The following is a 13,992-nucleotide window of genomic DNA, read 5'->3' on the forward strand; positions in this document are numbered from 1 at the left end:
TACACGCATTATTCCACACCGGAACACGAATATCACAGTACTTTTCTTATTTATAGCTTTATTTTAGCCAGTGAAATATTGTTGTATGTATGTTGGTATTCCTAATTAAAATTAAATGGTGTTTATGACTGAAAATTAAATTGAATTATTATTATTATTATTAATAATAAGTAACGATATTTATGTATTGTTGTTAACTAGATTTTATTGTAGAATTTAAAGCGATGCGTTTCTGAATCGAGTTTAGACGCCATAAGATAAAAAGATCTATATTCTTGTGAGTTACCTGAAGCTCGAGCTTGGCGTTACATAGGATTTCCTAACTAATGTTAGGATAGGATGAGACATTTGGGACTTAGGAAATGCTTTTGTAATTCCAAGGTAGGTAAAATCCTATCCTAGCCAAGAAAGATAAAATAGGAAAGCAAGTTGTTCTGTAATATGTCCCGTGCCAGTAGTGGTATTACAACTATTTGCATGTTCTTTTCTGCAGTAGCTTCGTCCTCGCCAGAGTCGTTTGAACTAGCCTGCTTACCGTACTTTGACACGGTTCAAACATGGCGTATGTAGCAGTAAAACTTTTCAAACTGTGATACCACACGAAATTAAACGAGGAAGTTTTAACAGTCGTTTGGGAATTATTAATAATACATATGTTTAAAACGTCACAACTGTCATTTTGTGTTGAGGCTTTATTGTTGAAAGTCATTGAAAAAGGTACGTACGTTATAGTAAAACTGTCCGTTTCATTCTGAACTGGAAATGCATTCTATTCGTGAAATAAATAATATGTTGTGGTCATGTTATGATGTGTTTTTTATAACACCAGTATAATGTGACGAACCGTCCATGTATTCATCGTAGGCGTACTTCTTGTGATTAATTTATTTTGCTATTTAATACAAGTGTGATTCATGTTGGTGTTTTAGTATCCGTTCCTTTTCAGATGTGTGCATTTGCCAAAAAGTGAACTCCTAATTAATTAATTTTTAAAATGAATATCTGTTTTTTCACAGAAAATCTTAGAATGTCAGGCAAACCGTTAAGATTTATTGCATTAAACTAAACAATTACAACATAATGGAATTTGATTGGGCTGGGGGTAAACTAGTCGTTGTTCGCATTTCTCAACGCAAAGATTACCAGCACACCGAGTTTGGGAAGTGAAAGTAGTGGCAATGCATTTTCAGTTTGGTGTCACAAAGTACCTTTTATTCTTTTAAAAGTAATACATGTTATCCCCGTAAAGAGGGAGTGTCCGCATGATGCACAACATTAAGACAAACTATATTTACGTATAAAATCCCAGCATTAACCAGCACTTGTTTGTCCTGGTCATACAGTAGCTGGTAGCACAGTACAACTGGGCATGCCGGTTCCAGGAGAAAAGAACAGTAAAGCCAAATGCTGTAATGTCTTGTACGTGCGTAAATCCATTTCTAAATATGTTAAACTGTGAATTTGAACTCTAATGTAAACCAAACGTGCAATAAACTTAAAACCACGTCAAAAAAAATAGGAAAAACCTTTTTTTTTGGGGGGGGGGGGATAACTAGACTGATCAGAATCTAAAAATTGACTAAAATTAAAACAGTTTGCATACAAGAAAAACAAATAACATCTCAAATGATTCAAGTGTTAAATATTAACCAGTTAAATAAATCCCCTAAAAAAATATTTAGTTGTCAATCCAGTTATATTAATTTGTTATAAGAAATTCTATATGTGCTACCTTTAGAAGTATGACCATCCCCTTTTAGACTACAATTATTGAACCCTTGACTGTACTTAATAGCAAGTTTTCACTGAATGTATGTTGTTAGAACGTGTTAAGATTTGCACTACACAAATACATTTAACCATATAAGTAGCAGTAATAATTAAAAACCACCACATACCATTTTACTGCAATAAAATAAATACCCATGTAGCAGGAAAGTTAACATGTTATAAAATATGCCTAGGTTACACTAAGCTGTTGGAGATGACTCCCTTAATTGCTTAATATTGTTTTGTTTTTGTTTTTCTGTAGCTCAATTGTGAAAGGCTGAAAACAGAAGAATGACCTTTTCAGCATTCTTGAGCTTCACCACATATTCTGGATGAACCTTCCAAGGACATCATTTCTAAGAGGAGCCTGTTTATATATTAAAGTACATGTGTAGATCTTTACGCTACTGTGTCAGTCACTGTCTCTACGCAGCAATGACTCGACTGGAAGAGGCAAATAAAGATGTCAGCATGCATTCCTCAGTGCGCTATCTTGGCTGCCTAGCCAGTTTGAACTTGATGGTGGCCTTGTGCATGGGCCTTTATGTAAGATGGGAGAAGACAGCAGATACCATAATATTAGTCATCTTTATCTTGGGACTGTTTGTTCTAGGCATCGCCAGCATATTGTATTACTACTTCTCCATGGAGGCAGCAAGTTTGAGTCTCTCCCATCTGTGGTTTGGATTTCTTCTTGGGCTGCTGTGTTTCTTAAATAATCCCTCCTTCAAAAGTGATGTAAAGGAGGAAGCCACCAAGTACCTTCTGCTGACCAGTATCATCATCAGGATGTTGTGGGCTCTGGTAGAGAGGATTTGCGGTTGTGTCTGCTATCGGCCAGCCCTTCTGACCTCTGCAGAGTTTTTGGAACTTGCTGGCTTTGCAATTGCCAGCACTGCCATGCTGCTGGAGAAGTCCATGTGTATCATCTTTCTGGTGGCCTCTTTGGCCATGCTGATTATTGACCTGCGAATGAAGTCTTTCCTAGCAGTTCCAAACTTAGTTACTTTTGTTCTGCTTTCCTCCATGTTGTTTTTCCCCAGCTTAAATATTCCCACCAACCCTTTTGCCCTTGCATGCTTCTTTAGCCGTCTGATCTGTGACCCGCTACTTGACGTCTATTTTAGTGGGCTTTCTGTCACTGAGAGGTGGCTACCATTTCTGAACCGCGGCCGCCTGTGCAGGAGGCTCTCCGTTCTTCCACTGGGACTTGTTGAGATCACCTTCTTCATCCTGGCTGCCTTTAAACTAGGGGATTTGCATCTGTGGTATTTTGTGATCCCCGGGTTCTCCATTTTTGGGATCTTTTGGTTGGTCTGCCATGTTATTTTCATCATAACAGTCTGGGGTTTCCACAGCAAATTAAATGACTGTCATAATGTCTATTACACACAACGTACTGACAGCAGAAACCTAGACAGGGTGATGGCCTCCAAAGGAATGCGACACTTCTGTTTGATCTCAGAACGGCTGGTGTTTTTTAGTCTCTTATCAACAGCAATTCTGGGTGCAGTATCCTGGCAGGTAGGACTTGGATAATAGTAAAAATGCTTATAATGATTTTGACATTCTTTAATGTAGAAATGATTTATAATTTAAGTGAGTTAAAAGGTTGAAGGTACTTTTAATTATCTAAGTACTTGAGGTTGTGAAAGCGATGGTCGCACACATCGGCATTTCCGCTAAGAAAAACTGCTGCCAGTCACAGTGACTGGTCACTAAATCGACTATTTGTCACAACACAAAATGTCATCGTAATTCGTCTGACACCTGTCCACTCTTAGTGATACACATACATATAGCTATGGAGTAATACCTAAGAAATAGGTCTATGTGGGAAAAAAAGAGATTTTTTTTTTAATTTAGCAGAAAATGAATAAAGAAAATAGTTTATAATAACAATTTGTTTTCAAAACTTGTTGGAATACTTTTTTTTCCTTATTTAACGTTCATATTTTGCTTCAGAAATTCCAATATTTTACACACTAGTTCTTAGCGTAACTTAAAAATACAGGTATAATATCAACATGAATTAAAGCATTTTGTACTGAAAAAACAGGTGAGTACGCAAACTTACATAAGACTAGACTGACACATCTAGACTAAAGAGAGCACGCAAAAACCATACATAAATATGAAAATAAACTGCACTTGCTTTCTGCTTTCATTTCAGTGAACACGAGGCAAAGTCAATCACAATCATGAAAACAAATAAATCCTTCTCTCCAGGAGGAACAAAAGGAAAGGGCTTGGATTGAATCGGCCTATTGGTGACTTGCTTTGTTAACAAACATGCACTAAGACAGGAACTGCAGAATCACGGAGTCATTCGATTGACCATGCCATTAAAGGGCGTAGTCTAGAGACGCACTCATTCGCTCTTGTTAGTAACAGTCAAGTGTTTCTAACTGCCCATCACAGTACTTTTGCTGCCAGTCAAACTGACGGGCGGCTTCAGTCTCTGCCCATAAACGAGCTCTTGAAATCATCGTTGACGGATATTTACCAGTTAACAGAAACTGTGCACGTGTGCCTAAAATAAAATTGATTGTTGCACCAATAACTTTCTGGTCACGTATGCGATCAAATTGGGTGCACTGTAGAGCCCTTTAATAGAGTAATTATACTCATTATTACTGGATGAAAAAAGTGGAGGATGTGTGTTGATTTAAATTTGGTATTTAAAAAATATGATTACTGTATAATGTATTAAATCATCCGTAGGGGTCTGTTACTACAGTACACACTTCAATTTCTTACAAAAAGTCCAGGTGTTCAAAAACATGTTTTTTGGCTAGCATTCTCATCTCTAGGTTCTAATTATGCACATGACAAACATGTGGACAAAAAGAACAAAAAGAACAAAAAGACACTGTGGTGCTACTGTCAGTAGCACCACAGGAGAGAAGCCTTTAGGTCTACTCATGCATACAGTACCTAATGCTTTATTTATGTCCTTTGTGGCATGCAGTACTTTCATTATCTAGTTTGTGTTCGTGAAGAACCCACAGTCTTCTCTCCAAAAGTGCCTGCAGCATGTTGAAACAAAAATAGATGTTTTATTATTCTGGAAAATGTAATACATATGAACCCGCTTTATGTCATGATTGCTGTGCAGGCATAATTTGTGATATAAAGTGGGTCATGATATAAACTGGGTTTCACATTTGCCTATGACAGCATTATGAGTGTGAGAAAAAAAGAAATAAAACTTAACTCTGAATTATTATTATTATTATTATTTGTTTATTTAGCAGACACCTTTATCCAAGGCGACTTACAGAGATTAGGGTGTGTGAACTATGCATTAGCTGCACAGTCACTTACAACATCTCACCCGAAAGGTGGAGCACAAGGAGGTTAATTGACTTGCTCAGGATCACACAATGAACCAGGGACCTCCTGGTTACAAGCCCTTTTCTTTAAACACTGGAATACACAGCCTCCTCCAGAGTTAAATTAAAGAGCAGTGTTTTAATAATGTACATAAAGTCGTTCTTTACATTTAAACAAATGCATATAGTTTACTACAGGACAACTAAGTTTTGTATCATTAACTGGAAAGAAACAGTTTGTGTCATTATCTAAAAAAGGCCTGACTTGTCGACTGATGAGAGCTATCAATTAGGCGTTGCACTTGGTGTTTATTTATATATTTTTTTGTGTGCGTTTGTATATTAAAATCTGGTGACGTTGGTGTTTTGTAACTGAACTGTATCCCATTAAGTCAGCCCACGGAGCATTTGACAGGCTGATCAAAATGTCAAGTCAAGATGATTATTGGTTGTTAGTTGTGTTGGAAATGAATTCTATCCAGTGGTTACTTAGTAAAGCCTGACCATGTGGCAATAAGCAGGTTTGTGAGATGATATTAACAAGGTTCTCCCCAGGTTGTTTCAGCTGGGCGGGCTGCCCGGCTGAGCAACCCTGATCCGCCCATCTTGCGGGTGCTACTGTGCCTTTAATGATAAGGATTGATTGCAGTGCTAGCAGACTAGATCAGCTGAGAGAGGTAGTTTCTCAAAGAACCTATGGTGCATGGCGAGTGTTTTTTCAAAAATCGTGATAATAAACAGGGTATGATATTAAGCTAGGTGATATAAAACGGTTTAATCTGTATTGTCATTATTTCTTAATGTCAGAGCATTTCAGATTTCTTTAAGGTTGCAGTTTTATATTTGCAAGATTATTTATCTTCCTAACAACAATTTAAATAGCTTGTTAAACATATCTTGAACAAGAGATATGCAAAACTACTAAAGTAACTTAGATAAAGCTTGACTTAAATTAAAATCCCACTATCCCTCTTGCAAAATTACACTGGCCATAGTGTGGGGAAGGGATGAACATGTCTTGCACCTAGTCTTGGTTATTAGAACTACCTTGTTGAGAAGTGTAACTAAAATGATCATCTGTCATCAATAGCAGAAATCAGTTTATTTCTAAGACTGCACATGAGGTTCAACCAGAGTTCAGTCATTACTTCTTCAATGGAATGCCTAATTAATTTCTCAAAATCAACATCTGTTGAAACCATGCGATTGCCTTCATGTACAATCTTGATTTCAAAATGTACAGGTAATTACAGCGTGTTATTTAGGTAATGAAAGCATACTGTATATGGAGGAGTTTATGTAGTCTGGCTGCTTTCACGTGATCATTTTAGCCATCTTATCAACATGGTAGTTAATATTATATCTGTGTTATATAGTGTATGGATTGGGGTCAGTCTTGGTCTCATTGTATGTTTTTTTTTTTGTTATAACCCTAAGGCCTTCTATTCTATGGCGTGGAAGTTGCACCTACTGTAATGTGGTGTGGTTATCCTGTTAATAGGACACTGGGCTTCAAAGTTTTTGTATTCCTAATGCTTGAGTAATTAAGTGTTTTTTGGAAAATCAATACTCTACCAGTGTGTGCATTATGTAAATGTACTCCCCTAATAAATTATTCAGATCAAGAAGGCAGAATATTCGGTGCAAGTGTAAATGAAAAAGGTTATATTTACAGTAGCACAAAAAGGTTCTGGAACATAAAATATACAGTAAAGATTGATAGTACAAATACTGCAGGCAAAACTTATCAGACAGGCAGGGCAGAAATAAAATGCAATACCAATTACTGTACTTGCTGTAATTTGGGTTACTCTGTACTAATGTAAAATTATTATTTATTTTTTTCTGGCTTTTTGTTCTATTTGTAAGCCTTCAGGCCTTTTGTGCCACTTATTTCCTCTGCTCACTGGCTTCAGAAATGTGTTTTGACTGATTTCATTAAGATGAATAAATTATTTAGCTGCATTTTAATTAAATATTAAAAAGTGTATGCTGTATGATTGCCAGTATGATTTTTGAATGATTCTGTTAAATATTCTTACAGTACTGTACACGGAAAGTTCAGAGACTGCAGTCTGTCTTGCACACATACAGAACTTTGCAGACAAACACTGCATGTTCACTGACAGCCTGAACCTCCCAGATAATGGACGGATACAAGTGACTAAGTATCTGCAACAAATAACACTGCTTACAAAATGAAGGTTTGATGAGCTAATGGCTATATACAGTACTGTTTTCACAAAACGTTCAATTGTACAGTACAGTCAGCGCTGCCTAATCAGGTTACTGATAATCAGGATTTCTGCTTAAACGGGATATAACCCTGGGAGACAGTTCTTCCCAATGCTATATGTTGTTTAATTGGGAAACAGTATTTTCAACTGATGAACGGAGATCGCTTTTCAGAGCAAGACGGGTCGCATAGCACAGTGCAGTGAGTACGTGATTACGCTGTGACTTGCGTGAACCTCGTTGGACTCTTGAAGGAGGAGGAGTCTGCTGTGGTTTCTCGGGCTGCTGTTGCAAAGAAAGTTGCTGTGTCAGCATCGCAGGTGCCTCACCTTGTGATAAGATGTGATTCCATTCTTTTTGATTTCATGCAGAAATAAAAAACTTTATTGTTTACGAATAAAAAAAAACTTGTATTTTAAATGATGTATTTAACATTTAATCATAATGTTATGTGATTTCATTGTTTTTCTTTTCATTAAGAAACAAAAAAGTGCGACTAAGGTCGTCTCAACTGCCTCTCGTTTAATTGGGACAGCCGCTTTTTCAGGATATTTTTCCTTCTCCCGAGGCGTTCCCATAAAGCGGCTTTTTGGAACCACTTTTCTCCAAAGGAAAAAAGGGAGGGGAGGCGTGCACACAATTGGATTAGAATGGGATTTTCTCACGGGTGTTGTTGATCGGTGTTTTGGTATTATGGGTGCAATACAGTGATTATTTTTTTATTATTACAGCCTACCAATGGAATCTTTATGAGTGTGTTTTTGGTGGTCCTGCCTTTGGAGTCGCTGACTCACGGTCTGTTCCATGAACTGGGAAACTGTTTGGGAGGAACCTGTGTGGGATACGCGGTTGTAATCCCCACCAACTACTGCAGGTAATACATTTCTTTAATGCAAATTACTCATTGGATAAGACATATTTTGTGATGGACAGTAGCACTTGAGAAATAATATCATCAGGATTTTAATTTATAACTGGGGAATTCTGTCTGTGAATCAAGAAACTGAATTTAGGTGTCTCCAAATATCTTTCAGGGGCAACAAGCTGAACTATGGTTAGATATGATTTAATTACCTAGAGGTGTAAATCAGATTTGATAATGTGACCCAAGTGAATGAGTCTAGCCAGTGGTTAACACACAGCTTCTTCAGCTCGAGATAATTGACTCAGTTCCTGTTTGGGATTCAGTCAACCTAGACAGAATTATAAAATGAGTGCATGTGACAGCTGGGCAGGTAAAGACAGATAAATCCTCCTTGGCTTGAACCTAATCACCACAGGGACCAGGTGAATAGCTGTGCAGCCCCATATCTTCTGCTGGAAGACAGCCAGGAGTGAATTGTGACATTATGTTAAGTGTTTAATAGACAGTTAACACACATGTCTCTCTTTCTTTATCCTTATACTGTAGCCCTGATGGCCAACCAACACTTCTTCCTCCTGAGCATGTGCAGGAGTTGAATCTCAGGTCGACTGGCATGCTGAACACTATTCAGAGGTTTTTTGCCTACCACATGATTGAGACCTATGGCTGTGACTACTCTACCAGTGGCTTGTCTTCCGATACCCTCCGGTCCAAGCTCAAGTCGTTTCTTGAACTGCGGACCGCAGACGGCCCCAGACATGACACCTATGTTATATATTACAGTGGTCATTCTCACAGTTCTGGCGAGTGGGCTCTTGCAGGTAACAATATAATTCCACCCACTTTTAAAGATGGGTTATATAGATTTGCATCTTGTCTATGGGTACGTCTAATTTAAGACAACTGTGTTCGATGAGTTCAAGTGGCATAGCATTACAGCACACAGAGATATTGTGTTCATGTGGGTTTTTTTTCAGATTTATCAAAAACTTTAATTTTGATATTTACATTTAAAGGTGTATTGTGTAATTGCTTATTTAGCACACCATTGACAGTATCAGAATCTAGGGATATTTTGGAGGCACTGCATCTGTGTGAATGTTACATTTCTTGTTTTTACATAAAGTATCTAGAAACCAACAAATCCAGCCCATCAGGGAAATTGTCATTTTTCCTTTTTGTTTTTCATAAAAAAAAAAAAAAGTTCAAAACTTGGCTGAAGTGCACATCTCTGTAGGAACTTGGCTTTCAGACTAGAATGAGGGGAAAACATTTTAATCCTTGTGAAGGAGATTGTGTGCCATGATGTTTGATCATGGGGCTGCAATAAAAAAATATGTCTTGCATCTATCCTGGCTGTATATACAAAGAGGGATGCAGGGGCTCAAGGTAAACCAGCAGGAAGGTTTCAGTATGACTCAGACAGATTTAAAGTGGTGATGATGTTTGGTGACAGATGGAGCCAACTGTGAACAGCTTCTGTAATCCATCCCCTCGCTGCATCAAAAGAGGATTAAAAAAAAATGGTGGCCGCAGAACGCTTGCCCGCAGCTGTTAATGTCAAAGCAATGAGTATTGAGGGAATTCAGTCCTGCATCAATACTGTAGTTGCATTTCTGACATTTTTCATCACAGTGTCCTTGTGGTACATTTACAGGAGATACTGCATCACTAAGGATATATCTCGGTGTTCGAGGTTTCATAAATAAAACAAGGAGAATCAGAGTGGTGAATGAGGAACTGTAGGCCATGCATACAATATGAGAGTCTAAACAGCTAGAGGTTTAGATTCATTAGTTTTTTTTAACTTCATGAATAAAGATGGTGCAGGGTATTTCACATTGGGGGATTCTTTGTGAATCCTGACTAGTTTATTTTGGGTGATATTAAAAACACCACCGAGCGGCCCATATTCCCAGTAACTGCATTACAAATCACAGGCTCGTTTAACAGAGACTTCAGGTGACAGGCAGCAGCACCTTGGTAATTAAATAGGCTATGAATGTGATATTCCTGAAACATCCTTTTGATTAATTGTTATGCTGTTTACATAACTGTAACCAAAAAAGTAGTAAATGTTATCTTGATTATAGTTAATTACCCTTTTACATCAAATGAGCACAACCAGTATAAACAAGCTTAATCAAAATTACAAGAAACAATTTAGGCGCACCGGCCAAAACAAAAACATGTCTTGGCTACATAGAGGTACGATGTTTGTTTGAACTCTTTTAAAGGTGTCAAGACAGTAAGTTTCAGTTCTTCTTGAAGTTTGTTCCAAGACGATAGAACTAGAAAACAGATTGCCTTTTTTCCAAATTCTGTACAAACTTTAGGAACTGAAAAACTTGGAACAGACCGTGGCAGTAGATCCTCTATAAATAATATGTCGTAAGCAGTAAAGTGCTCAAGACCAGTTGTTTTCTGGTTTGTTCTGAAAAACAGGATTTATGTCTATTAAAATAACCCAATTTCAGTTTTGTTTTTTTGAGAGCATATCAATATGTGTTGCATAATTCAAATTCCTATCTAATCATCCTCTCAGATATTTGTAGTTATTTACTAGTTTAATGCAGGAGCCTTCCAGTCTTCAATTTATAGTTTGACATATCAAGATATTTATAAAAATTAGGGGTGGGCAACAAAATGAAAATTGTATATCGATAGCGATAATATTGAAGTCTGCAAAACGCAGAAAAATATAATAGCACATTTGCAGTTGCAAACATATATACATATACAGATGTTAACAGATGTTTCCGTATGAAAAACTTACTTTAACTTAGTGGTGCTTTGCTTCACAATATCCATGGAGAAAAACAAGGCCTTGTTTTATTGTTTACTACTCCATCATCAGCCACCTCAAAATCAAAATATTTCTATACTTCACTGCACACTGACTTTCTACCCAATCCAAAAGTAATTGAATCTTCAGCTGCTGCGTGTAAATGCTTTTACACGACACCTCTAGAAGTATTAAGTACAGTGTCATGCCGAAATTTGTATTATTTTGAGATGAGTTTTGATGTTTTAAAAGTACATCTAATTTATAATACAGAAAGTTCACATTTTCAAAATACATTAATAATACCACAAGTATTGAACCGCTGACACGTGCAGATCTGAAAATAATGCAAAACGGATGGCCAATGGTGCTTAATGTAGCATGCTAATAGCTTTTGGTACCTAAACGCCAATGTTTATAAAATAATAAAATGGTTAAATAATACTTTAGTATGTGGTGTTTGCCTGCAAGAGTGACAGTGATATAAAATAAATAATAAACTAACATAAACTTGATTATACTGCATTTGTAGCTGTATTAGCAATACAAAATATGTCTCTGTAAGCATGCATGAATTTTTGCGATATGGAAATTATTATCGATATCATCAAAATATCGATATTGGTGCCCACCCCTAATAAGTCATTGCTTTTTTTTTTTTTTTTTTTGGAGTTTAAGTCAAGTTTAAAACCCAACAAATTTGCTGAATGGTATTGAATGCTTCCTGTAAGTTTTTATTAACCTGGTCAAGCAAAGAACCAGTAGAGCACAATACAGTATCATGTGCATACACATTTAATTTAGGGTTTTCAATAGTAATGCCCAGGTTGTTAATGTAAAGTGTAAACAAGACTGGTCTGAGTATAGATCCCAGATGCTATTGCATATTGTGTGTTACCAAAATCCTGATTACAATTAAAATGTTGTTGTATCCCAATTGACTTTTGTTAAACTTCATTCATTTTCCCCTCAGTTAAGATAACAATGTTGCTGGTGTTGATAATAATAATCTTGACTTATTCACAACTTTCCTTTTAGGAGGAGAAACGTTGCAACTTGAAAGTATCCTTGACTGGTGGACAGAGAAGAATGGCACTTTTTGCTCACGGCTGATCATTGTATTGGACACTGAAAATGCCCTTCCTTGGGTTAAAGATGTAAAGAAGGTTTGTGACCTCTTTGTTGCAGTCCAGGGTGCAGGAATGGCCAAAGTTGTAAATGTTGAGGAAGCAGATCCACCACAGCTGGGTGACTTTACTGCGGAATGGGTGGAGTATAACTGTAACCCAGACAACAACATCAGGTGGGCCGAAAAAGGCCGGACTATAACCCCAGTGTATGGTGTATCTAAACGCTGGAGTGACTATACACTCCACTTGCCAACAGGTAGTGATGTTGCAAAGCACTGGATGACAAACTTCCCCCGTGTTACCTATCCCCTTGTTCACTTGGCTAACTGGTGTGGTGGATTGCACCTCTTCTGGGCATGTAGTTTCTGTCTCCGATGTTTCAGGAGGCTAAAACTGAGGTGGTTCCCTCCAACTGTGCTAGACACAGGAGCAGGATTTAAATTGGTTAAATCTTAAAAAGCTCTACATAGTTTTTTTGTTTGTTTGTTTTTTTTTGCTTTTACTTTCTGTAAATGGAAATGGAAACTGTTGTAAGATTACTCGGTTCCTTAAGTACCCTATGCTTTTAAAGAATGTTCAAGATGTCCTTTCTGGCAGCTGACATTTGAGTTACTTGTACAGCTGTGTGTTATGATCCAGCTGTTTTGCCCAGCTATGAAATAGTTATCACTACACATTGAGTTGGGAGTGGTGTTCGAAAAGAGAATATTCTCACTGTACATATGTCAGCATGCATACACATAGAGACTGGGAACGTGGATTTGGCACAAAAAAATTAAGTGTAAACTAAAATATAAAACACCCAACGTAAATGCTTTATTAAGAATGTTTGTGTGGTGTGGAACAAAAACTGTTAGGACTGATTTGATCTCTAATGCTGTATACTGATGTACACAAGAAACAACATAAGGAAATGTATCTTGTATGCATTGACCCTGAATGGCAAACTACTTCCCTACAAAGACCATTGATCCTGACTACAGAAAACATGCTTATAAATTATTCACACAAATGCAATACTAATCCAATTTCAAAGATTACACTTTTATGGAAGTAATGCTTATTGATTTAAAAAGGTTACCATTTAAAAAAAAAAAAAAATCATTGTTTCACTGAAAGGACATCTTAAATGCAACTAATTTACATTACAATATGACAGATTTAAAAGAGGACTGCCACATGGTGCAGGGTTGGTGGTGAGGACAATACCCCTCAAAACTATGGCATTCTCGCACTTATTATACTGCATAAGTCAAACAACGTTGATACATATTTTTGCTATGACTTCCAGACAACTTGCCTGCATGCACCACTGGCATGGGAAAGAGCTTTTTCTAAGGATGTGTGTTAGTTAAGAGTTGAGTATCCTAATGTAATAGTTACTGGTTCTGTGAGTTTATTTATTGATACTGTTTGTGCACAGGAAAATGTATCATTGTTACCCAAGAAAGATATTTTCCTACATAAAGCTATTTCCTACACTTTTGTCAATGTGTTTTTTTTTGTTGTTTTCTATTTTTTTTACCCAAATGCTTCACCACAAAGTGCCACAACTGGATACCAGTGGTTTCCAGATTTACTTAAAAGTTGAATAAATTACTAAAGGCTACCTTACACTAGTGCAGTGGTAGATTTCATTATTCCACCTGACCTCTTTTTTCCACCTGACTCAGTGACTGTGAGCAAACTGGTTGCATTAGGATGTGTAGAACTGTTGACAGGATTTTCATATGCCTGTTTTGGATGCACATTTGTTTCCCGTTTACATGGCTTGTATCCAACAAGACCTGGGCCAGGTTAACAGTGTGGAGGAGAGCGACATCAAGGATTCTTCTGTGCATTAACTAGCAGAGGCAAGAAGAAACAAAATAA

General features: G+C 37.1%; 1 protein-coding gene across 1 annotated transcript; it reads left to right on the forward strand.

The window, feature by feature from the left end:
• The first annotated feature begins 563 nt into the window (after positions 1 to 563).
• Positions 564 to 13,601, forward strand: LOC121319959 (transmembrane protein 168-like). The gene is made up of 5 exons (XM_041257965.1): positions 564 to 717; positions 2,033 to 3,294; positions 8,072 to 8,214; positions 8,752 to 9,026; positions 12,029 to 13,601. The coding sequence occupies exons 2-5, from the start codon at positions 2,158 to 2,160 to the stop codon at positions 12,574 to 12,576; spliced, it is 2,103 nt and encodes a 700-aa protein (XP_041113899.1). The 5' UTR covers positions 564 to 717; positions 2,033 to 2,157; the 3' UTR covers positions 12,577 to 13,601.
• Positions 13,602 to 13,992: the final 391 nt, after the last annotated feature.

Source organism: Polyodon spathula, chromosome 8 (assembly GCF_017654505.1).
Source record: "Polyodon spathula isolate WHYD16114869_AA chromosome 8, ASM1765450v1, whole genome shotgun sequence".
Lineage (NCBI taxonomy): Eukaryota > Metazoa > Chordata > Actinopteri > Acipenseriformes > Polyodontidae > Polyodon > Polyodon spathula.

Bases quoted from the DNA above. Each gene is read 5' to 3' on its own strand.
- LOC121319959 (XM_041257965.1), top strand. From the start codon at position 2,158: ATGTGTAGATCTTTACGCTACTGTGTCAGTCACTGTCTCTACGCAGCA. The intron at 3,295-8,071 runs GTAGGACTTGGA...TTATTATTACAG, and splicing joins TGGGTGCAGTATCCTGGCAG to CCTACCAATGGAATCTTTAT. The intron at 9,027-12,028 runs GTAACAATATAA...CTTTCCTTTTAG, and splicing joins TGGCGAGTGGGCTCTTGCAG to GAGGAGAAACGTTGCAACTT.